Source organism: Vidua chalybeata, chromosome 1 (assembly GCF_026979565.1).
Source record: "Vidua chalybeata isolate OUT-0048 chromosome 1, bVidCha1 merged haplotype, whole genome shotgun sequence".
Taxonomy (NCBI): Eukaryota; Metazoa; Chordata; class Aves; order Passeriformes; family Viduidae; genus Vidua; species Vidua chalybeata.
This window is the reverse complement of record NC_071530.1, coordinates 24,624,267-24,651,364: the sequence shown is the minus strand read 5'-3', so window position 1 is coordinate 24,651,364 and position 27,098 is coordinate 24,624,267. Positions and strand designations below refer to the sequence as shown.

The 27,098-nt window shown below is 37.5% G+C and overlaps 1 protein-coding gene across 2 annotated transcripts in view; it reads right to left on the bottom strand.

Moving 5' to 3' along the window:
• PPP1R9A (protein phosphatase 1 regulatory subunit 9A) overlaps window positions 1–27,098 on the bottom strand; it is a 129,108-nt gene that overhangs the window by 45,350 nt on the left and 56,660 nt on the right. For both annotated transcript variants that reach the window (XM_053942876.1, XM_053942885.1), the window contains exons 3-5: window positions 17,278–17,410; window positions 16,667–16,787; window positions 11,207–11,311 (exon numbers count right to left, since the gene is read on the bottom strand). In XM_053942876.1, coding sequence (XP_053798851.1) covers window positions 11,207–11,311; window positions 16,667–16,787; window positions 17,278–17,410 — 359 coding nt within the window. The remainder of the gene's footprint in view (window positions 1–11,206; window positions 11,312–16,666; window positions 16,788–17,277; window positions 17,411–27,098) is intronic.

Sequence of the window (27,098 nt, the reverse complement as noted above, 5' to 3'; positions counted from 1 at the left end):
TGCATCCGAAGTCTGCTAATTCCTGATAATTCAGAAGTGGTTTTTGACACATTAGACTGTAATGCAGTAATATTTTCACATAGATAAACAAAATTAGGTAGGATGTAAAAATATGAAGCCTTATTAATTTAATTTTTTTTCTCATGCCAAAGACACTTACAATTCACAGTGATGTGATTTCCAAGGCTTGAATCACATATAAAAATGAAGTTACTCTGTGATACCTGAAGCTGTCTGATGACATATGAATAAAAGCCTCCAAGCAATGACAAAGTTTCAAGCAAATGTTTTCCAAAATAGAAATATACTAGCAATGTTCTATCTTACTAAAATTTATTGCTTTAGAGTGAGGCATATCCAAAACAATTTTTTGAAGCATTCAATCTACAACTGATGTAAGTTCTAAAGAAAGAATTGTAAATTTGTAAATTGGAATAATATGTTCCCAGCAATTACAGCTTTTACTAGCTAAACCAAACTTTTTCTCATTGTACATTCCATAATCTTAAGAATACCATGCATATAATTATACTTAACTGGTAATGGAAATAAACCATAAATTATAAAGTTACATTTTAAAGAGAGAGCTGAATAAAAATAACTGAGAAAACCATAAAGCAGGGGAAGTTATTAAAACTCAACACATGAATTAGATGTTTATTCACAGAACAGCTTTAAATACAAGAAATATAATAATCTGAAGTTTAAATATGAAAGAGACATAAGGCTGTGATTAACTGACCACTGTCACTGAACCATAATGCACACACTTCAACAAAGTAGCTAATTATATATTTCAAATCACTTTGGCTCAACAAAATCAATCACATGCAATTCAGACTTCATTAGTTAATCTCAAGCGCTAGAGGTATTATAAGAAAGAACTATACATTCTGTCAGCAATAATGTATTTGAGAAGCTGGTCATGTTTCTAGATATGAGACAAATGAGCATTTTACAGCCTTTATACCACACCACAATAATATTCCCTAGATTATTAAAGCCAGCAAATGCAAAATAAACCCCACGAATCTGTGATACAGCCATCACTGTACTAAATCTCAGGTCATTAGTGATTTTTTTCTGAAGTCTGCAAAAAAGAAGGAAGGAGAAGGAGAGAGGCAGGGTATGAACTGCCCTTGATACTCAAGAGTTACATGCAATTTAGCTGAATTACCAGCCGTGAAATATTCTTTGTGATTGTGGTTAAAATGAACAGGGATGGAGCTAGAAACATAATTAAGATGGATTTTAGAGTATCTAAAAGAATTATGTATCTTGAGAAATTGAAAATTAATTACAGTAGTGGTGGTTAAGAAAAGCATTCTACTGAAACTGGAAGCAACTCCTACATCTCCTGCAACCCATGATTTAAATATTTTACAGCACACCTGATACACAGCCTTCTGCATATGTCCAGCTTTTATTAAAAGAGGATCAGCAGACCTGTGCTGCTTGAAATAACTTATTGATTTTTTTATCAGCTATGGAAACCAGAAACATTATTTAAAAAATTGATGAAATTAAAAAATATTGTCACTTTGAAAATAACTGGTACTAAAAAAAAATTGCAAAGGCACCAAATCTGTGATGCAAAACTAAAGTTCTGCAGCACACACTTTTAGTGAAATGAGTTAATGATTTCTCCTGAAAATACTTCAGGAATTATGTGCTCACTTAAAAATACATTAGCATGGTTTCCTTAAATCCAACAAAAATGAAGTAAGAATACAGCAAACACATTCTAAGAAAGAATAGGGGGTTTGCTGTAACAGTGTTCAAAATTTTCTCTTCTAACCTTTCCTAAAATACAGTTTGGTACAGTAAATGAACAAATGTAAAAAATGTACAGTGAAATTCATTCAGGGAGTTTTACAGTCAGATGCCTCATCCCTGTTCAAGGCCAGTGTGGATGGGGCTTTGGGTAACCTACTCTAGTGGAAGGTGACCATGACAACAGCAGAGGGGTTGGAACTAAATGGTCTTTAAGGTCCATTCTAACTCAAACCATTCTATGATTTTTAAAATGGTTTTCCTCTGAGCTTTGAAGTCTGAAGCTGCTTCAGCTAGCATTTATCTCATTTATTTCAAGATGTCTTCAATTACCTACTCTGGCTGCTTCCATTAGGTTAACAGCCACATAATTAATCCAAAGTGCTAAAAGGAGTGTGAACCCTGTTAAGAAAGCAGTTTTATTTAGTCACAGCAACCCAAGCCGGGATTTGTGTGGTTACAATGAACAAGATCAACCTCTCCCAGACAGCACTCTCAAATGCAGAAGTCACTGACTGCACATAAGGAATTCACAACCTATGAGCTTCCATTATACCTCTTGATATGAAATGATCTGAAAGCCATAAACACTCTTTGAATAATTTCACTTGGAAGGAAACCAGTCCAACTTAAGGCTCTGACTTGAAAAGAAGGCCAACTTTGTCATGGCCTTGATCAGAATTACCCTTGCTGCAACTCCTCTCCATTGCCTGTTATTTTGTCCCTTTGTACCGAGAGTACGAAGAATCTGCGTTTATCCATTCTACCTCACTGAAGGTAGCTGAGACAGCAATAAGACACCTGACATTCCATTCTTTTCTTTCTAATTGAAGATGTTCTTTCCACCTCTTCCCAGGATGCTGCCTGCACATCTGCTCTCTAGCTCTAGTTGCACAGGGATGCTGCTCCAGATGCCCGACTCACATCAGCCTTTGCCTCATAAGATTTCTGTCAGCCCATTCCTGCAGGCTGTTGAAGATCCTGTAAGTGCAGCCCTTTGTTACCCTATCTACCTCATGTGCAAACTTATGTCAGTAAATCCACCTAGCCCATCCCTTCATCAGAAATAGGCAAGTGCACAGCAATCTTTAAAGCTACTAGGCTGGAACCAAGAGGACTAGTAGAGGGAAATAAAAAAGGTTTGCCTGGAGATAACTGATAAGTGATCCAAAACTAACAATTCCAGCACTCCCAAATTGTCTCCAGGAGAGGTGTTCCAGCCCTCTGATCAACTCTGTGGTTTCCTCTGGACCCACAGCAACAAGTCCACATCTTCCTTGTGCTGGGGACCCCAGAGCTGGATGCAGCACTTCAGGTGGGGTCTCACAAGGCAGAGAAGAGAGGCAGAATCACCTCCCTCACCCTGATGGCCATTCCTCTTTTGGTGCTGACCCAGGATGTGGTTTGCCTTCTGGGCAACCAGTGGTATCAGTGGTACTGGTGGATGAGCAGCAAAATCACAGATGAAGCATCAGAAAAACCTCAGCAGACTCTCCAGAGCATCTTGGATAGAAGCCCCTGATAAACTATGCTGCTATCAACACTAAATGGATACTGAGTCACACAATTAGGTAGTCATGTAAAAAACCCACACAATAATATCAGTGCACTTAGATTAATTATTGCTCCAGAAATCAATTCTAGTCTAGGGCCTCACTGACACATTACCTTTACTCAAGAGTGCTTCAAAATTAGCCAAGGGATTCAATGTTTTGGCACCTCTCCAGATTCTTGGTCCTTACATTGCTCTGTTCTTCTGTGAGTGCATGTTAAGAATCAATTCCGTCTCTTTCCAGACAGCCCAACAGTATTCCAACACTCTCCTTGCTTAAAAGGTTTCCTTCAATACAGGGTGATAATTTAATCAGCATTTGCTATTGCACCACACGACTCTTATGGGAATGACCACTTCAAAGAAACACATTTGTAAATCTGTGCTTTAACATACCTGAATGCAGACACCTCTCTTCAGAAGGTACAAGTGCTAGCAGGCCATGTTTCTAAAAAAAAATCAGACCGCTTTTTCAGGTGAGATCTGTATTCCCTCACTCTCATCCTTGCTGGCATCCACAGGGAAGAAATCCAGGAAGAAAATACAGGTAGGTCACCAGCAAGCTTCTGAGTTCAGACCATGTCCTTAATCTGGATGATTACATGATCCAGATTCTAGGCAAGACAGACCATCCTCAGAGCACAGTCCAGCTGAACGCTACTACAGCACCACCCAGATAGTTTGGCAAGTTATCCTGCAAGGATGAACAGCAGGTATTTCTGCCCAGCTGCCACAATGTTGCATCCCATTAATCAAGGTGCACCAAAACTGTGTTGGAGCTTCCACAAAATAGTATCTTGGATGAAGGAATTAAAAAATTAGCTAAATAAACACATATGATGATATTTCAGTTGCAGAGTTAGTAGTTTATGTTTAGATCCAACCACATTGAGGATGAACTAATTCAAAACCTGTCAAGTTGTTCCTTTTCCCAGGAAAAGAAAAGAAAAGCTGTTCCTAATGAAATCTAGCCCCATTAAACCTTACTCATTCATGTTATGTTTAATTTTAAAAGCCATGCTCCAATGCCTAGAAAAATAGTTTATAATTCAAACAAAATATTTAAATGAATATTTCTTCATATATTTCACACTCAAACATATAATTTCCTGTCCAAATGTACAAATATTTTTTTTTTAAATTGCCATAAAATTCAAATTAGCAAGAACTAAAGACTCAGGGGCTATGTTTATGCCAGTAAATCACACAGTGCCAGGGAATGCTTCCAAGTACTAGTAACTGGTCATCATATTGAAATTGTATTTTCCATCACTGAAACAGTCTTGGAAACAGTTTGACCCAAGTTAACTAATATTCTACTAAAGAATACTCAGACATAGCCCAGGAGTTAGCAAAGGCTAGGAGTCAGCTTGGATGTTTCCAATGGCCAGTCTGGATATGGCCATCCTGCTCAGAAAGGTACAACTCTTTAAGGGCAGGAGCACCAACCACTCTGGTGCCAGCTGGCCTCAGCACAAAGAACAGTCCAAGGCACAGCTTGTCTACTACACAGGCACAGCCAAGGAATATAAACCAGCTAAGCAGTGATGAATGAAGTCTTATCTCACCCATGCTAAGGGGTCAGAGGGCTCTTGAGTAATTTTTCATGTTCAGCACACTACTCCTGGTAGTCTTACAGGACAACTACCAGTGCTTGTAGGAGTACTTTGCAGAAACCAGAAAGAAAACATATTATGGAATCTTTGGTATAACCACAGTGGATTAAACAGGAGAAATTTAGTACTACACATTTAGTTTCTGCAGGATCCACAATTCAGGTTTATCAAAGAAGCAGAAAGTGCACCAAGCACACATGGCTTCTGAAGCAGCCCAGCATGAAGTCCCAGCTCAGCAATCAGCATTGCAGAGCAAAGGGCTTTTCTTTCCTTCTCTTTTTATTTCCTCAGCTCTGGCACTTGGATTCAAGGAAGAAGAAATAGACAAGGAAAGGAAGAACAAAACCACAACCCCCAGCCAGAAAACAGATAACCTAACCCAGCTCTCTGAAGCGGACATGGAGCGTGGTGTCATTTGGTTTGGGTCCTGTCTCATTACCCAGTAATTAGCAGTCCTGCCTCTGCCACAATGTGGATTGCACTATGGAGAATGCCTGGAGAAAATTTTAAAGGACCCAACTGTTTCACAGGGTAAGAACACAGGCAGACGAAGTCAGAAGGAGCAAAAGAAAATCTGCACAGGCATGCACACTGGGAGAAGAGAATTATTACCTAGACAAGGGAGTCACAGCAAAGGCACGCTGCTCAGTGTTGCAGTCAACAACAGCGCTCCCATCAGGGCACGCTGCTGCTGGCTGGTCCTGAGGCAGACTTCGTGTGCCCCCTGCACTGTCTCAGCTCTTGCAAAGACCTGGCTGTATAAACTGCCTTTCCAGATGCTGTGGTGGCAAACAAAACTAACAGCAGGCATGCAAACACTATTTTAGGAAACAGTGTATTTTTCAGAAAAAATTCAGCTCAAGATGGGGTGAAGAATTAGCTAAGGAAGAAATAAATGACATTTCAAGTTGATGTTAATGAACAATCAATTATTTTTACTTTTTACCCTTTAATTGCTCCTTGCATAAGAGCTATATAAAAGTTGTAATTTGTATGAAAGATTTCATTTTCAATTTAGTACAAGATAAAAAAATTAGGCTACGAACTAACTAACTTGAGACAGAACCCTGTTTTGAATTAAAACTTTCCAGATAAGAAAAACCAAAAAAAAATAGCAATAAATTATTCTTTATTAGAACACAGGATAGTTAATAGCCAGAGGGCTAGATATTTGCACTGCTGTTGTTAGAACACACTCTTTAATGATCTAGAAGATTAATTAGACACGGCAAAACTGGCTAACCAATTATTTAAGATGGAAAGACTTTGATGCATTTCAGCAGAATTTAAATAAACAAAAGCAGGTAAACTCATTGGCAGGTTAGAATTAAAACAATTAATAACTTTCACAGTGGTACAAGTCATGATAAACCAAACAGGCTTTGCCCAGGTTCTGCATGGTTCCCTAAAAAAAAAAAAAAATCAAAAAAAAAAAAAAAAAATTAAAAAAAAAAAAAAAAATCAAGAACTGACTCAGAAAGCTCCATGAGAGCATCCGCTCAGTGCCTAGCAACAGTTTGGAAAGCCAAGAAAATGTTTAGTCACATTCATACAACAGGATACAGAAGGAGGACACAGAATTTAAAATTTGCCTCTCCAGTAAAACACTGAATTTGGTTAACTTCCTTAAAAGCAACCTTTCAGAGGAAAGTAAAAATTCTAAAAGCATACAAGCAGCATATGAAGAACTGGGATTTTCTGATGGTTCTCTCATACAAGACCCTTTCTCCTTATCAATCCAATAAGTCTTCCAAGAACCATGTCCTCCTTTCCAGGGACCTGCCTTTCCCAGAGCTGTGTGAGCACAGATATTTGTATCCAGTAAGTATGATAATAGGATAAAGTTTTCTCTGTGAAAGAACTAGATTTTTTCTCTTGTGAGTATATTCAAGGAAAAAGAAATAAAATTCCCTGGAGGCATACAGCTCTTTGAGTGAGCTTTCTCTGGTGGAGACCATAGGGTCTCCCAGAACCCCTTCATTATGATGAACAGGGGAAGAAAGTGTGCTCACAAAGGCTTAACATCACCCAAGCAGCTTCAAAGAACAGGTCTGATATTCAGCATCACATCCATGGGGAGACTACAAGCAACATAACTCCATGACAGGATAGGATTCCCACTGTCAAGCTATCTCCTTATCCTATCTTTTATGACTGCAGGCACCATTTGCAAACTTCAAGCTGATGGATTACATCCTAAATGGGGTCAAAAGAAGCACAGAATAATTAGTGGTATTAGTATGGCACTGCCCTCTGAGCCATTAATCTTAGAGCAGAGGCAACAGTCAACAATATTGAAAACAACACTTATCTCAAATTCCTCCTGTATATAATCAAATTCTGAAATCTTATCTCAAATTCCTCCTGTATATAATCAAATTCTGAAATCTACTAATATGAGATATTAGTAAACTAAACAGTTATGTAAAATTATAAAGAAGACTTGATATTTACTTCAATTGAAATAGCATTCATAGTTGTATTTGCCTGATTAGAGTCACGAGGGCACTAATTCTCATCCTGAAAAACAGAAGCTGATTGCCAGCTGGGATTATGAAAGAATTTCATCTCTTTCCTTTGCCTCACAGGCTACCAGAGCACATCTGCTGGGTACTGATTATCTTTCTAGAAAACATTTTAAGAAAGAATAATATAATTTATTATCATTGTGGAAGTCAAACTGGTTGAGCCAATGATCCTTCATTATGGTATGATGACTCTGCTGCATAATCCAATACTGCAAACAATGGATAAAATAATTGCAGATGCTTGTGTTTGTTCCTCTTTCACCTCTTCTCAGCCTCACCCAGAACAGTTCAAAAGGTAAAAGCCATGTCTTCATTTTCACAAATTCTTTACTATGTCAGCTGCAGACAGTCTGGATACATTTTTTCTGGTAGAAAAATTGCAAAAATCTATTCTAGGTCAATGACTTCCACTGTTAGTATCACTCAAAGTGTTCAGAGGCTCAAAGGAGAAAAATAAATCACAAAGTATTGGTATTATGCAAGCTGTCTGAAGAGGTATTGACTGCATTTATTGCAAATAATTAAGAAGTGGCTTTAATGTCATTCTATTCATTAGTGTGCCCTCTTTACAACTGATCTCACATATTAAACCCTGCTATAAAAACCAGCATACACTTTGACTAGATTAAGGACAAAATTACTTCAGATACCTAATGCTGTGGGATATAAAAGTGAAGTAACACCAGTGAAAGGCACACAAATCTCTGTGTGTACAGGACACCAGGAAGAAGAAAGGCACGGATTTTGTATGCTATGATCACAAAGATAGCTATGCTTATTAAAGCAGTTCTATAAACCCCATCAAGCTGACACTATTGAACAGCAGACATGCAAGAAAGTGTGAATGTGATTCCTCCTGTGAAGGAAGGGTTCGTGAAGCTGCCTTGACTTGGATCAGGTGAGGTGTGCTTGTACACTGCCTACACACTGGCAGCTCAGCTGGGACATCCTCCTCAGGAAAGGCAGGAGAGGTTTATAGAGCAGCAACCTCTTTCTCTGCTCCTGCCTCCCACAGTGACATGGATCATTAACAGCAGCAGCCACAGGAATGGTGCACTCAAAGGGCAGGAAGGAGCCCTGCTCCCTGCACTGCTCCCTGCACTGCCAGCAGGCAGGAGCTGACAGATGGGAGCAAGAAAGTCATTTTGCCCCAGCAGAGCCTCCCATGTTGTCCCTAATGTTCTGGAGCAGTTAAAGTGCAGAGGTTGTCACTGTCTGCCAAAGAGGGTGGAGATGAGGGATTCTCCATCCTAGCACAGAAGGAAAGAGACTCTTCAGAAACCAATTGTTCTCTCCACAAAACAAGCAGCAGGCAGGGCTCTTTTGTCACATGTCAGAAGAAAAACAGTCAGGAAGTTAAAAATACCTTATTTCCTTTCATATCTAAATTCACCAATATTAGCTCTTACTTTCTTTACAAGCAAATGTTCAAACCTGTATTGAAGCCAAAACACCAAGCATCCTGAAATATCTGTCTCCAAAAAACAGCTGTCTGGAACCATTTTTCATTTAGTGCAACTAAAACCAATGTAGACCATCAGGCAACAAAACCATCCAGGACTGGATCAGAAGCTAAGCAGGAGCCTGTGCCACACAAGGCTTGGCTGCCTTGTCAAGTCTCACTTCCAGCCTATCACAAACCAAGGAAAACATGCATTTCTCAGCCGGCTTGCATAAAGCAGAAAGAAGTCTTTCTGAGCACTTTTTTTCCATGAAATTTAAAATTAAAAAAAAAAAAATTAAGGAAGTTGCACCAAATTCTACCAATTTCTTTCCTCTAATTAGAAATACACATTAGTAAGATGCTGCCAACCACATGGTATGCTCTTTATGTATACATTATTAATATTTTAGTATTATTTTATATTGTAACTCATGAAGTATTTAAAATGTATTATTAACTGAATATTATTTTATGGTTTTTTTTGGTCTAGTTTTGACACTAACATACTGGGTCATTTTTTCCATGAAAACTCAGTATCTTAATCTTACAAGGAAAAATGAAGAAACTCAAATATCTCTTTGATATATGAGACCTGTCAGAAGCCAATGATCCCAGTGCAGAGTATGCTTGACAATGTGAGCTCAACAGCAATGAAGAAATACTTTTTTCAGCTCCCTGTTTTGTGACAAGGGTCTAGATTGCAACCAGTCTCACTGTAATTTATTTCCTGAGAGAAGACTGCAGGAGCACTGTATGAAAATCACTTTATGTTTTTTCCTTCCTCCATGATTTTCCCATGGAAGCAAGTATTCTATTCCATAACTTATGCACTAATAATTACACAAACGAAGCTGATTCTAAATGTACACAATACATGTTTTACATGAGCGCTTTCTTTTTTCCTTTTTCATTTTGAACTAGAACATCAAACACAGAATATACATAACATTTGCTCTATGTATCGAAACACAGGAGCACATTATTCTCTGTCATAAGGATTTTATGTTTGAAGGTCCCAACTGTAGAAAATGTAATAAAATATACACTCATTTTCATAGTTTAGTCAGTAGGAACACTCACAGCATGTGTGAGTCTTTGCAGAAATAGTAATGGTGCAACTTCAAATGTAAATGCTACACAAAAATATACTCGCCTATAATTACACTACAGTTCCTCATTTTTTTTTTCCTAAATAACCTCTCTCAAATAAAAGATTGATCAACCACCCCCAAGATTCCTTGCATAATCCACATCCCAGCATTATTCCTCAATGTTATGCAGGATCAGCTACGGAATTATAGTGGAAGTGTGCATGCCAACGTATAGCACCACCATCTGAGGGCGTCTGCATATATTACCACCCATAGTTTAGTCATGGTTCAAAAGAAGTCAGCTCTGAACTCATTAATTAAAGAATTCAGTTGTACTCCCTAGAGAAGATTTTGAAAGAGAACCAAAAGGTGACTACAGAATGGCTGCTGCTTTTACAATATGCCAAAGATATTTTTGGATTTATTTTGTAGAGTTGAATCTTTACTGAAATTAACAAGCTATTAAAAAACTATATGACTGCACAGGGTTTTAAATGGCAAACCAATTCTGGGGAAACAATGTTCTCATTAATGACATTTGATAGCTTTTCACTCACATTCACACAAGTTCAGAAGTGTACTTGCAGTATATGTTACATTTTCTAGACTGTTCATTGTTTTATGGACTTCCACAGGGACACTTTTCACTGAACTACAGTATAGGTGCAGAGAGAAACCCACAGATGGTGCTGGGAGCTCAGTTAATTAATATTGGTTACTTTTCCCAATTTGGCAGCTGTTATCACTACTGCATCCAATACTCTCCCCTCTGAGGTGGCATCTGAGGGACTGGAGTGCTCATCTCCTCCTGCTCCAACCCTGGAGCCTGAGCACAGTCAGCGTCCCCATGGGTGGAGCAAGGAAGTGATCACTGGCAGCAGTTTCCAACTGACCAACACCCATGACCTTCATCATTCCAACTAAAACAAACAGCTTGAAGCCCATGAACATCTAGACTAGTGATCAAGAGCACAGTCATCATCTGTCTGCAATTTCAGCTTGTCTTGGTGGTAATATTTTAAAAATCGAAGCCAAAACAAAACCGTAATACTGTATTTGATCCCTCTCTTAGGATCAAAGGAGAGAAGACACAGAGGCCAAAAGCCCCTGATTCTACCTGGGCAAACTGAACGGCCTGTGAAGGAAGTCAAGTAATCTTAAGTATTAATTAATGTTTCTTTTTTTCTCTCTAAAATACTCACCGGACTTTCTCTTTGGTGTTTCTAAGAACAGTTGCAGCAAAATTTTGTGTAACACCAACTAGACTGATGCCATCAACTTCCACAATTTGGTCGTTCACTTGGATCCTTTCAAGGAAAAAACACAAATAAATAATTAATTGTATGAATTCTTGCAAATTTTCAGCAAAACTTTGGGAGATCTTTCTAGTTTGACCTTAAACAAAAATTCAGTCAGAAAATGACTGAGGTAAATATGAAAAACACATAATTCTTTGCACACAGACATCTCATAAATTCAACTTCAAAGTTACCATTACAGTTAATATCATCAATTAATTATATAGTCTCTTTCCTTGTATAGAAATACAAGGAAAGAGCAACAAAAACTCTTGAATTTGTCATGTGAATTAAATTAAATGAGATACTTGAACAGCTCTTATATCATTCTTTCCTAAGCCAATCTTGAAAAACATCGTAAGACACAGCTCTGGCATTTCATGCTAATGGAAAAAAAATGTAGTATTTAACTAAAACAACCTGCTCATCTGTGGAAAAAAGAACTTAAGTATCAGACCCAATTGTGACATACTATCTTAAGGTATTTCATCTAACTTGCTCCAAAAAGATGAATTCCCAGTGTAAGCATGATCTTGCTGCACACAATCAGGAAACCTTGGACTGCTTTAATGAGGATTCTCCTTTTGAAACCAAACGCCTATTTACAGCTGATGCACTGCTTAATGCAGAAAAAGTTAAGACAGATTGAAAGCCATGTTGCTTTTATCTAAAGCAAGCCCTGCTACAAAATCCCTAAAGCAGGCACTGGACTCCTCTGGATTACAAATCCCTGGAAGATGACTGCTATACTGTTCTTTAGAATTGCACGATCTCTTAATAGTTTCAAATTAAAAACCAAACACATCTAGAACTAGTCAAAGGGAGCAATTTTCAAGTACTTACATGGATTCTATTGATCCAAACAACACAGTTTACAAAGCAACCAAGGAACAGCTATGAAAAAATCCTATTTAAATGATATGAAAATACCTAAATTAATGTGTTTAACATCTTAGGATTTATTAGTGAAAAGATTTCTTTTCAAAAAACAGAGGCTTCAACAGAATGTTTGAAGCATTTGGACTTGGAGCACTAATTTCTCTGTCAAGTCTGAGGAAATGCTTTGCAGTTTTACATGTGTTCAAGCAGCATCTTCTGTTCTTTGGATTCCAGTGATGAGTAAGAAATACAGTATTTATTCTTTGGCAGCCTCACACTACAGAATATCACTGTGCTCTAGGCAGGATCTCCCTTGAAAAAGGCAGCCTATAAACTCCTATTTTGAAAATCATGTTAGGCATTTTGAGCTCAGAATTTTATTTCAATTTTCACTGAAACGTTTGAGAAATATAGCACTCACATAAATATTTACCTAATTTTGACCTTTTTTTTTAAACTTTAGCAAACACAAGGTGCAATCAGATGGCACAGGAGTTCCTGGGAAAAAAAATTAAGAATTTGGTGCCTACTGAATGGGAAACTATCACCCTTCTTGGCTGAAAATGATGGAATAACAGATTCCTTTGAGATGACAGCAGCAACACTGTACATCATCACACAGTGGACTAGCATTGTTCATACAGATACACAGGTACAGGACTTCAGGTGATGAAACATCATATTAGGGAACTGTTGCCTGCAACTTCATAAGCAGCTCGAATTTGATTCAGTCTAATTCTCTTTGTCCTTTAGGCATATTTTGTATTGCCTTCTTTCTTCTTTGTATATCTCCTAAATTAACTTCCAACTCTCATTTTTATGGTCGCTGCTCTCCAAAACTCCTTCCTTTCTATATACACATATATTTTAATTATATATGAGCATACATGCATATCAACATACAAAGGGCAGCCTTCCTGTTAGAGCCTACTCCAACAGGAGCTCCAGGCCTCCTCTGTCTGTCAAATCAGATTTCAAACACGAATGAAAAATTAGGCTCAGGTTGCCAAAGTCTGAATTATAGAAATTTTGTTGCTTTTAGCATTAATAACATTGGTAATTCTTCTGGCAATTATTTTCTAATGTTCATGACTTTAAACTCTGCCTGCAGATAACAATGAAGTAGCAACTACAGAAGCGAACCAACTAAAGTTCAAAAAATTATTTGCACAATTGCTCTGTATGATGAACTAAAAAAATTTAATTTGTGCAGAGACATCTTCTAGAGTTCAAGTTAAGAACTATGTAATGTTTCAAAACCATTGCTCCCAATGCTATCAAAATGCTTTATAAAGTGAATGACTCATCACCACAATAATTTGAAAGAAGCATCTATTGATTGATTGATCCAGGAAAAGATTTTATTTTTCATAGTCAGTCTAATTTTTCACATTCAGTCTAATGACTGATTTCCTATTTTTCACACTATTAATAACCTCTCCTAATACTTATCAACATGCTTGCCTTTGGATTCATCTTGAAGCACCCTCCTTGGTCAAATACTGGCACACAAAACCTTTAAATATGACAACTACAGCAGCATGAATCAAGCCAGTGGTGTTAAATCACTGAGAAATCCCTTTGCATAGATTTTGTATTTCCATGGGAGACAAGTACTTTGTATCATATTTTGATAGGTCTTTCAATAAAAACAGAACAACTATCCTACACATACTGTAATATTTTAAATTGTAGCTTCAGAAGAACCTGGTTGAAGATTGCTATATGATTATTCAGAATATCTGATGCAGCTACAGAAGTAGTTTTATTTTCTGGTTGGAGACTTTGTTTTGCTATCAGTGTTAATGATTAAGTAGGCTATTCATAAAGATGAAGTTAACAGGACCCTTTACAGTTGATGCACTTTATTATGCAGAACAGTCTGGTCCTGACTGAGAGGATTATCTATCCCTTTCCCAAGTGAATGATCAGTCAGACCCTCAAAATCAGAGTCCTATTTCTCGGCTGACTGAACATTCTGCCAGTTGAAAACTAACACAAATATTAGAATGGTCAAAGGACGATATTATTTTTTCTCAGCTGACAAGTTCCTTTCAGATGCCATCTAGGGAAATGAAAGAAGAGACTTATGATGGAACATTAACTTCTGTAGCCCACTCAAACATGTGAATAATGAGATGAAAAGAAATTACAGATCATGACAGAGCAGCAGTGAGTGACTGATTTTCAATCAGAGCATTTCACAAGGAATACAGTCGTGAGCTTAATGCCTTCTAGCTGAGGTCAAGCATACCCTTCAGAAAAACATTCACTTAAATTTAAAGTAATGGATAAAATCATGACATCTTGAGGTGTCAACTTCATTTCCCTTCATAATTTTTAAGCCTATGATGAATCAGTACTTGGCCTTCAACTTGATATCTTATTGCCAACATCTGTAAAGATACCTCCAAGTCCAATCTAGAAGATGACATAGTTCAGTAGTTTCAAAGCCATGTTACTAAACTTTGCAACCCCCTGACTTCTAGAGTCTTTTGCTTAAATTTTTGTGGGGTTTCCACAGCAGAACAATTTTTTGCCTGGCTGAAAAATTAGAGGTGTTCAACAAGGAACATGTTACTGCAATGTATTTTTTAGAAGACATCATCAACATCTTAAGAGTTTATTCCCACTCTTATTTATAAACAATATTTTCATATTGTTTATGACTAATCTAATATAACAACAAATTAACAGTTAAAATCAGAAAAGGAGAATGCAGAGAAGTAATATTTTATTGGCATGAAAATTTACAAAGTTAAGCACTGGGACAAAATCAAAAATTGAACAGGTTTGAAGACTTTTAAGAATCCTTTTCATTATTAAATGATTACATAGTAAAGTTTTTTTCTATCTCCTAATAAGAAGAGATTGACTTGGTTTTGGCAGGTATTGTATAATACACAGATTGGCAGGTGTTGTATAATATAACTGTGCCCCATATGATATGAAATATTTTATGTTGAAAAGGAATTCTTTAGCTTGCACATACCAAATAAGCAATTCTAGAAGCAAGCAGGTTTTATATGAGCACATAGGACTACACGCACCAATTCAATTCTTTAGTGGGCAAGGTTTATCGTACAGCTTCCTATTCCAATCAATTATTATAATTTCAGTGCTGTAGGTGTGAAAACTGAACTCCAGCATAGAAGACTACCCAAAATAAGAAACATACAGTAAGAGTCTGTGTTAGTAAAGTTCAAAGGAGTATTTAGTAAAAGTTTAAACATTCAGATACACTAATTATTTCCTTAATCATAGAATAATCAAGGCTGGAAAAGATCTTCCAAGACCATCCAGTTCAGCCATCAACTAAGCAGTTCAATCACTCCTAAACCACATCCCAAGTGCCACATCCAGATGCCTCTTCAACACTTCCAGAGACAGTGACTCCACCACCTTTCTGGGCAACTTATTCCAATGCCTTTTTCAGTGAAAAAAAGCTCCAATATTTAATCTGAAACTCACCTGATACAACTTAAGGCCATTTCCTCTCACCCTTTCTCTTGAGACATGTCAGAAGAGACTGACCCCCACCTGGTTACAATGTCTTTTCCAGTGGTTGTGGAGAGTGGTGAGGTCTCCCCAGCCTCCTTTTCTCCAGGTTAAACACCCCCAGCTCCCTCAGATGCTCCTCGTAAGACTTGTGCTCCTGACCCTCCACCAGCTTTGTTCCCCTTCTCTGGTCACACTCCAGCACCTCAGTGTCTCTCTTGCAGTGAAAGGCCCAGAGCTGGACACAGCACTCAAGAGCTGCCTCACCAGTGCCAAGCACAGGGGGACAGTCACTGCCTTGGTGCCACTGGATACACTACTGTGATCCTGGTCCAGGCCAGGATGCCTTTGGCTTTCTTGGCTACCTGGGCATATACTGGCTGATATCCAGCTGCCTGTCACCCCAAGTCCTTTTCTGCTGAGCAGCTCTCAAGCTGCTCCTCCCCCAGCCTGTAGCCTTGCCTGGGGCTGCTGTGACCCCAGTGCAGGATCTGGCCCTTTGCCTTATTGAACCTCATGCAGCTGTCCTCAGCCCATCGATCCAGCCTGTCAAGATCTCTTTGTAAGGACATCATATGCAGAGAGACCAAATGTTGAACAGAATTATTTTTTTAAGTATAGCCTATCAAAAGCTGGCTTGAAGCCAATAGAACAGGTACGAGCTCAATACCTTGAGAATCAGAACTATCTTCAAAAGTGACACAGAGTTTGGAATCAGCAGCTTTACTCATGCTAAAGCATCTGGGCTCTCAGTAGTCACAAACACATATCTTTGGCAAATTTTTCTTCTTTAAAAGTTTAAACTCATGGTACCAATTTAGTGTCTTCTCATAACCACATCAGGTATTTGGACCTTACCAATGAAGCTGACAAACTTTACAGCTTGGATTACCATGACATACATTAAGCAAACAACTATTCCCTATGAAAATTATAATTTATAGTAACTACTGCTGATAAAATTTCCAAATACAAAGTCTAGTTTACCTGCCATCTCTTTCTGCTGTCCCACCCTCTGTTACTGTTTTGACAAATATTCCCAGTTTTTCAAGGCCTGCATCAGCTCCAACTCCCATTCCAATAATGCTTATGCCAAGTCCATCTTCATCTGTGAAAGAGACAAGAGAAAGCAGAAATGTCTTACATTTATCTGTACAGGTATTTGGTAGGTGAACATTCATGCTTTGTTTCCTCTTGGCTTTCTGTGTCAATAACATTAATATTATTTTGCTTCCTTTTGAACACTATTTGATTACCATTTTAATTACACACAAAAAGTATCATCTGCAGCCTTATGAGGAGCTTAGAATAACAGACAAGATTTTTACTCCTCTGGTGAAGAATGAACATATCACATCAAACACTCTGTAAAAACATGTTAAGGGAGTGTCACCAAACAATTCTCTTAAGAAGATAAAAACTGCCTGTCTCTGAGCTGCTTCTTTAATTCCTCTCTGAACAATTCCTGAAATCCAAAAAGCCAAGGTGGCTACAACCAATTCATGGAAATTCAAGACAGGCTCTGTAGACATGTGTAGACTTCCTCAAACTTGTAGGTCAGTGTCACAAGAAGTGGAAATGATACACAGACATGATACCTTTTTCTAGTTCAACTGGGAAAAGCTCCAACTTTTCCACACGCTTCTCAAGTTCATATTCAGCTGATGCAGCCACTGGATCAACTTCATCATTTCTCCTGTCATAGTCTTCATTAGAGTATGTATTGAAAACCTGTGGAAATAGATCAAAAATCATTTAGCTACCCACTCCAAAAAAGACTTCCAAATTATTAAACTAGCTACTACTTTTGTCCTGTGATATTGCAAAGTTTGAAAAGGCTTTTAAAAGACAAATTTCTCCTGTTCATTCAAACTTCAGGTTTCTAAATTTGTGGGGTTTTTATTCAAGGAAGAACAAGTACGGTTGCAAAAGTCAATTAAGTGTAAGTTTCTATTGCTTTTGATTATAAATTCAAAAGGTAATCTTTAATGTCTACATTGGTCTATGCATATGACAATTAAAATACTTGATTTAACTAATTAAAAATGCACTATTAATAAACATTAACAGAGTCAAATACATTGAAATTATAAACTGTATAGTGTTTCTGTATTAGTCCTTAGGCCTTATGAAGATCCAGTTCATATTCATCCAAACAAAGCTTGACTTGAAGATTACTAATCTACATTTACATTACCTATGAATATCATGGAGATTATGTTCCATATTATGTATTAACTTTTTTAGAACAGCAGTATGTCACTATTGGACATGAAATGAGTACACAGAAGCTTGGTAAGTTCAAAAGAGAAAAAAGAGCAAGTTTTATTCAAACATTTCGTATTTATAGAATTCCAAAGGTGACCGTGGATTGGAGGATGGAATTACCACCTCTCCAACCACACTGGTCCAAAGATCAATCAGTCATTTCTCTCCACCCACAGAGAAATATGTAAACTATTTATACATGAAATTGTGTGGGAACTCTGACTCTCAAATATGTAAACATTATCAGGAGGCTAAAGAAGTTTTATGAGCTCTTTAAAACTTTCAAAAGAACTATAAAAGAAAACTTAACACTTCTAAAAATCAGGGCAACAGCAATATACACAGCCACTGGTATTTTTTAAACTGACCAGATTTACTGGTTTATTTCATCTCTAAAGCAGTAATTTAAGTAACTGCCATTACCTGATTACAGTATTTACACTACTATCATACTTTCAACATAGCCTTCAATCAGTGATTATTCAGACCTTCAGAAACATTAGTCAGGAAAAGCATATTTTCATATTTTAGAGATCAGAGTTTGCCAGGCTAATTCATTAAAATGTCTGCACTTGCCAGTAAGTAAAGAATATGTATTACTAGTGATAATAATTTTACTGAGCTTCAGTCCCATGGATATATCATATTCATCACTTCAAATAAAGGAAAACAACTTCCCACATTTCCTCTTCCTCCTTTACAGACAACTTACAGAAGACATCATTGCGTAGCCACATTTTCTTTTATCACTGTTCCTCTTACAATATAAAACACTGCACCCTGCTACATAGCTACACAAATATTCCAGAGTTCTCCAGAAGCCCTGCTTGGAGGCTCTGTCACAATGTCCCTGGATGGAGCACACATGCCATCTGGATGCCCAGTGCAGTGACAGGAGCTGGGTCATTGCCACCTCGGGTTTCACCTGCCTGAAAAGCTGTTAGTACACATTCATTTATTTTAAATAGTAAATATATTGAAGCTGAAATACAAAAATACTTTTAAATACTACTGTAGTCTATTAACTATGTTATGGCTACCAAAAAGCCCTCTCAGTTTTACATAAAGTAGTGGTTGAAACAGAAAAGATAGTAGCAACTCAATAGGAATTTTAAGTCTTGTATTACATATCAATGTGAAACACTTAATTCATTTTTTCTTCCAAGAAGACTGAGATGATAAACATTTTACAATAATTTACAAGAAACCTATCTCACATGGATTTTTAGTCATTATGATGCAAGAAAAAAGGATGCTTTAACTACATTATGCTCCTAGAAAGCCTTCATAAATACATGCAAAGCATAAGTAAAATAAGACACATAATGCTGTCCAGTGCTGCTGAACATTTTATGCTGCTTTAGTATCTGTAAGATTGGAGAAAAGACACATTGAGAAACAAGTAATGCAATTCAAGGCCACCATTTCTAGCCTGACTAAAGAATAGAAAAAAACAGCTGGAAGAGTCAACAGCAATCAAAAATTGGTACAACTTCCCTGGCAGCTTCCCTTCTCTGTGATTTGGTGTTGAAGACAGCAGTTTTTACCCACTAAGGGTTCCATGATCAAGCCCAACCTCACTGATGCTGAAATCAACCAATCAATAAGGATCAATCCTGAGTGAGACCCAACTAAAACATTACTGAGCTAAGGTTTGACCATAAACCTCTAGGTTTGAAATGCAGCAGACATGTAAACAAGTACAAGTTAAAAACAACAGCTGTGAATTTAACTTGAATAATCTCATTTATTAACATGATGAAAGAGACCTGTACCTCAAATGTGAACAGAGATGAGTTACATGAAGGTAAAGGAAGATACTGCTTGCTGGAGACAAAGAACAGCTGAGACAGAGGTATAGGGGAAAATTATGTCACAAAATGAGTATATTTATTTCTGGATTTCTTTTCATCATGTTAACTGGCACCATCCTTTTCCCTGTGTTCAATGACTGGCATGAGAATATTGTAGAAGTTTTACTGCATATGCTTCAGGATAATTTTCTCTGAAAGCATCAAATCATATACTGCATTTGGGTTTGGGATGATCTTTCTTGAATCAGATTAGACAGAAGATACGGCTTCTTGGATTGTGCTCACTGTTTTGGAGTATTTTGATAATCTCACTAAAAGAAAACTAAATATACTGTTGGTGATTAAAAGTTATCAGATGTCTCCAAATACATCACACCACTCTTATGTAGTAACTCAACTAAGCATTCATTCTGAGATTGTAGATCCCTGAATGCAAAAAGCTCTGTGTTTCCTATCTGGCATTAACTCACTGTCTTTTGTACACTGGTCATATAACTTTGCCCACTGCCTTCAACAAGGCAGTTGTCTCCCCCTGAAAAGGGGAAGAAGAAGAAGAAGGATATTCTTGTATATATGTTATTTATCTCATTTTGTGCAATCACATTTCATGGCTGACTGATTCTATTAGATAAATCTCTGGGCGTTAAATTGAAGTAAAGAAAACTCGTGCTTGGAAATTTTCTTTCTTTTTGAAACAGTCTATCCACCAGAGTAATGAACTGCTTGCTCAGTACAGTCATGAGAAGTGTCACTCAAGATTTTACTGCACTAAAAATAAGATAAACATTTATAACTTCTTTCTCACAGTATGGTTAACTTGATTTAAGTAGAGCTATTTCACCACGTCTGTTGCTGAAGTGTTTTCTAGAGTGCGCGTGGGATTTCAGACTCTTGGGAATTCTCCCATTCCCTGTCATTTGACAGATTTGGTTTTACTGCCACTCTGGCCAAGTAGCCAGTACAGTAAAGTCACAACTACAGAATATACTGAGTTGGAAAGGACCCACAAGGATCATAGAGTCCAACTCTGGGCCCTGTATAGGGCTATCCCCAAGAGTCACATCATAAACCATTACTTACAAAGCAAGCTCTTTTTCATGAAAATCCAATATAGTATCTTAATTTCTGATTTTACCACTACAAGTATTTAGGGGAAAAAAAAGTTTTCCATAGAATTCACTTGCGATATTTTCTAGGATTTAAAACAGCACTTGTGGAAAACAGAAAGCCAACAGTGGTGACACATTGAAACAAACCCTAAAGAACTGCTGTTAATAGAACATACTTCTATGTTCTCTAAAGTGACAGAAAAAGGGGTCATCAGTGATTCATCCAGCACCAATATAGTAACAAACTGTAATATCAAAGAAGCCAGTATAATTGTTAGGCACCCTGGGTGGTATCCCCAGGGAAATCATGCATATACACACAGAGATCATTTGCTTCGCTTTGGCAGAGGACAAGCTGGAGAAGACATGTCACTAACTATCAAAATATGATGCTGACTAATTCAGAAAAAAACCCTACATTTTTGTTTTAGTACTCCATCTTTAGGAGTAAGATCAGAAGGACAAAAACTGATTAATCTTGAAAAAAGGCAAAGTTGCCTAAGTCTGGGGTGCTTTCCTGTAGCTCTTACCTACCAAAAATTTACAGAATCTAGCTAACAGTAACCAGTAGGTAGTGACAAGGAGTTTTAAATTTTTTTTTTAGGCAAGTTAGAATGAAGATAACTCTAAAGAATCACATGGGCTATCCTCCCCATGGGCTAACCAGCTTGGTGCTACATCAACCACAATTAGTGTTGCATACTATAAATGGTGCAACATAAAAATTGTCCCATCTAAGTAAGGCTGAGAGAATTGGGGTTGTTCAGCCTGGAAAAGAGAAGGCTTAGGGGGTGACACAACTGTGGCCTCCAACACCTGAAGGGAGCCTACAAAAAAGATGGAGAGAAATTATTTACAAGAGCATGTAGTGACAGGACAAGGGGGAAGAGATTCAAACTGCAAGGGAGTAGATTTAGATTATCTATAATGAAGCACTGAGGATAACCTCTCTGGCTGTGCTGAAGAAGCTAAATGAGGAAAAGAAATCACAATTTGACCATTACCTTCTGCTTTAAAATCTTTCTACAGCATAGCTTCAGGGAGGAGAGGAAGCTCTGGCAATGTCTGAATTTGTTGACTATTTTTTTAAAAAGTTTTTCTCTGCAAAGTGGTTGCTTTGCCACAGTCAAAGGCAGTGAGTCAGTGAGGAGGCTTCCTCCAGCTCTCCTGGCTTCATGCTCCCCTGCAGCCTGTGTGGGCATCAGCCGTCACTAACGCTTCAGCAAGGAGGCATCCAGGAGACAAATCTTCCCAAGAAGCAATTGCAGGAACAAGACACAGATGGGAATTAGACATCAGCAATATTGAAAGAAACTGCATGTCTAACATCAAATCCATGCCTGGGGCTTCCCTCAGAAAGCTCTTTAAGAGAAAGATCTGTTTTAAGTGTCCTGAACCTCTGGCAAAGAGACCTGCACAGCAGATTTATGTTTCTAAAATCCTAAAAGTATCTGGGCCCTAGACTTCTCCATTCCAGAGAGACCTCTTCACACATATCACAAGCCAGGAGCAGCTGCCGTGACACACAGACAAACGGTTCAATTTATCGAGGCAAACTGGGAAGTATTATCTCTATGTACTCATGTTTTAGACAAATGGAACAAGTTATCAAGTTTTCTACCTGTTGGAACATCATGAAGACCATTTGTAGTAGAAAACCACATTGTCACTGTCCTGCAGCAGTGCCAACACATCTCAGTTTGGATCCATACACCTCTGTGCACTACAGCATGTCCTAAACCCAAACCGTGGCACAGCGGCATTTCGTGGTGGGACACCAGCATTAAAATGCATGGGCTAACCACACACATTCATTAGTCCTGTGACATGAGGGTGCATTTACTTCATGGTTAAGTAGTTAAAGAACCAGCCAGACTCCTCTGTTAGGCTTCTTTCACTGAAACCAGTATCTTACATTTTATACACTGCAATTTTGGGCCAAAACACAGAACCAAAATTGCCTATGGGGTACTGCACAGGGATCATCTCCCCTGCTCCTGCTACTTGGCTCACTTTTGGTGCAATTTTTTTTAAACACTAGTTTCCTAAGTAGTTTCCTAGAATCAGTGAAAATTATTGTTTATATCCACCTATTACTTATTCAGTGTGTACTTTTTTATTGCTGAGGTACTAGTTTTATTACAATTTACATTGCTAGTTGTCTACATAGCAGAAAAATACAAAATCACTGTAGCTGTAAATGAGAAGCATGCCCCACGTAAAAACTTCATGCTGTTACTTAGTTAAAACAGGTCAGAGTAATTAGCAAGTAAAATTAAGCCCTGTTACTGAAGAGTAAAACCTCAGCTCACATGGAAGATGTACCTCTATTAGGGCTGCTGTGTGATTGTTTTAGTGAGTAAAACAGCAAGGTACACTGAAACCTGAAGTTGACAAAGATATCCAGACAGCCTTATCTGAACATTCCTGCTCTCTTTTTTTTTTTTTTTTTTTTTTTTTTTATTTTATTTTTTTTTTGGTTGGTTGTTTTTTTTTTTAATACAGTGATGAGTTATAGTTCTATGCAGATTTTTCTTTCTCGCTTTTTTTTTTTCATAACCATTAATATGAAAGGGAAATTGAAATACTGTCCTATTTTATATTAATGGTACAGGCTAAACAATTTTCAGTCAATTCTCTTTGATGAGTTTTGCAGACCTGGGTCTAAATCTTCTCTGATAGTGGGTTGGTTTTTCTAATGCAGCAGCTTGGATGCAACGGTGTAATGGGAGGTATAGATGACTGGTGAGGTGGCTTCCCTGAGTCTTACTGATCATATAAAATTCCCAAGGAGACTTTTTAAGTGTTGTGTACTTCACAGGTACACTTCACTTCATATGTAATTCATCCCTTTGACTGATCTTGAATTTTTTTAAACTCTACTTTGCACTACTGTAACTTACCAACAAAAATGTACTTTGCAACTGCTGCTATCTATTTTTGGTCAATTATCAACTATTTAGATATAGAGAATAAAAATCATTAAGAAAAAAAAGCTTTGTGTTTTTCACTTCAGTAGTTTGGCAATTGCAGGGAAAAGAGCCCAGAGACAATCCTGCATTCCCATTAAGCTCAGGGTTCCTCCAAAGGTCCCTCCTGCCAGACTTTCACAGATCCTTGAGAAATTAGAGATGTGGGTACAGCAATTTAACACCTTCATATTTACCACAGTGTGGTACTGACCTACAAACCTGAATGTCTTTAGCTGACTTTTCCTGCTTCAGGGAAAAGTAAAAACATTTGCCTACACCTTGAGAGTGTCTCCAACCAGCACAACAAAGAAGCAGGAGAGCACTCCTCCAGCCATGTTATACAAAAAGATATAAAAATATGAAGAGTATTTAAGAAGAAAATGAATTTCCAATATGACAGCAAATATATTTTATCACCCTTTTGGCAGTTCCCTCTATTGCCAAGGTAACAAACTAGCATGCTCAAGAATTCATTGTCTCTTTGAACATTGAAATAAGCACACAAAGGAGAATGTTTGAAGCGAGCAGAGTTTGACAAATTAATTAAAAAACAGTACAGGCTCAAATTTCGACTCTGGTGTCCAAACAACTCTAAACAGATAAGAGAGCATGAAGCAAAGTTCCAGTTTCTGTCCCTAGACATTTATTCCTGAATCTGCTGCAGTATTTCTTCCAGATCCTTGCACTGCTGCCAATCTACATCCTAACTGATGGTGCTATTTTTCTTCTGCCTTTAAGTGTGACACATGAGGTAGCCAAGAGTAAATGCTGCTTCTGGTACCAATTAGTACAGACTGCCATACAGTAGCAAAGTCACCATGAATCAACAAATCAGTGTTTCTTCTGCCAGCAATCTCACCCTCCCTCAGCCTACAAGTGAAGAGGTCTAAATGCAGAGTAAAAATGCCACAAATATTCTCAGAGGCAAACATTTGAAACAAAATGTTGACTATGCATAAAACATTCTATTTAAAATAAATCTCTGCAGGGATAAATTGAGTAACCTGTATATTCACTAAAAATGACCCCATCAAAAAGATTTCATAAGCAATTTCTTTTATTCCTTTACAGATGCTACATATGTTAAGAAAATAATTCAAAGGGAAACAAGGACACAAAAAAGTAATCACAGGCATTAATTCAGAACACTTGCTGTGTAAACTATGAAGAGATAATTCATCCAACCTGAGTTTTATTGTAAAGTTATATTATTTTACAAATTGAACAAAAATTAATACAATTCTTTATATACACATATATAGAAAAATCTTTTAAATGTGCTATAAATAGCACACATTGCTATCTATCTCTTCACTTAAAGCAGAGAAGAAAGCAGAGATGGAAGAAAAGAACTAGATGGAAACAGTCTGATTTTCTCAATATTACATCATCAATACAAATCCCATTGGGCTTTATTAGGGTGAAAAACTGCAACTTTCCCAAAGGTTTTTTTATGACTCTCTCACATAGCTTGTCTCATTCCTAGCAGCTACAGCATTTGGTACTAATTGCCCACCTTACTAATACTCCTGCAGAAACAGCAAAGGCTGGGGGAAGGGAGAAGGACAGAAGGACAGTGACAGAAACCAGAAGACTTTACAGCCTTGCCTCAGACCAAGGGATACTTCCATACCAGACCATAGCAGCAGCCCTCATAAATCTCTAAAGTTGTCCCACCATCACCTTTCACAATAACAAAGTTCTAAAAATCTCAAGAGAGGTTTGGATTTTTTTTTTTTTAATGAGAAGTTCTTAATGAATTCTTTAACTGAGATGAGATTACCAAAAATAATGCTTCCAGTCTTAAGATGAGAGGGGGAAATTCTATTATATTCTACTAAGAAAAACTCAGGAGATGTAATAAAGTCTTCTTTAAACATATTCTATTAATTATACGAGTACACAGCTTATGAGTTAAAGAATAACCAAGTATGACATTCAGTATTAGACAGCCCTTCAAACAGTCTCCTGTACAGGGTAAACATATTTCCACAATTTCAGGTGGCACGTGTTACAGAGAGTTTCTATTTAGTTTCTAGTACAAGCAGATATTGTACAGTAACAAAAACGCTTATGATTCTCTGGAATCTAAAGCCTTTAGCAGCCTATTGCTGTATTCACATTAACATCACCATGCAGTGATGTAAAAGAGACCCATTAGCGGGGTGTTGCATTAATTTGGTAGGAGTGGTGCAGACCTAGAGCCTGTTAATGCCATTGCTTGTGTATAAAAATGGACAAACAGGCCAAGTGTAAGAGGATTAACAGAAAAGCTTCTGTAATACGGCAAAAGGTTTGCTGTGTTTTGTAAACATCTTTCAAACAGAAAGTGCCATGCCACGTTCTCAGTGCTAGACCACTACTCAATTACTTTATATTGTAGACTTAACAATTCCTTAATTGCACCTGCGGGCAGAATTCATTTTGGCTTCCTGCATTTTTGCTAATGATAGTTTCACATTCACACTGTTTAATACAATGAATTGCATTCTGGTAAGATGCAAAACTGCCTAGAGTAAGCAAAAGAATGTTTATCCATTAAGCATCCATACCTAGTGTATTACATTACAATTAATCACACCACTGCTTCAAAAATGAGACAGTCTGTATTTCCAGAGGAATTTAGCCTTCCTAATGCTTCCTAATATGGTAGGTGGGGTAACAGACTCCAATGAAAGCCAAGAACAGGCATTCCCAGGTCTGACAGCATAACTGGTTCAAACACACCAGCTATAAGTGCAATTTAAAATATGGTATTAATGCAGCAAGAAACAGAAGGTTAAAGAGGTGCACACAAAGTATATCCAAATGAATAGACAAAGAGAATGACGGATCATAGGGATAAGCCAGTATTAATGAATAATGCTAGCTTGGGATGAGACTACAGTAATAATGCCACAAAGTGGGGATTCAAGATAAACACTTTTAAAGTGACTCAATTCAACACTATTTTTGGATATTTTTCAACTTCAACATTTGTTATGACATCAGGCACAAAGATATTACCCCTGTGAAAACAATAGCAAAATTAATTTCATCAACCCCAAGGGAAGTCTCTATTACAGCTGTTTTTCACTCTACCCTGTGTACTGTACAAAATGAGCAGAGAAACTGCAGTGAGTTTTGCTCGCCTGAAGACTTTACACAATTCTAATCTTTGTGCCCAAATTTACTGCATAAATTCAAATTTTTTACAAGCATTATCTATACACAAATCTGTGATGGATTTGAAGTCGTGGAGAACGAATGCAAAGTG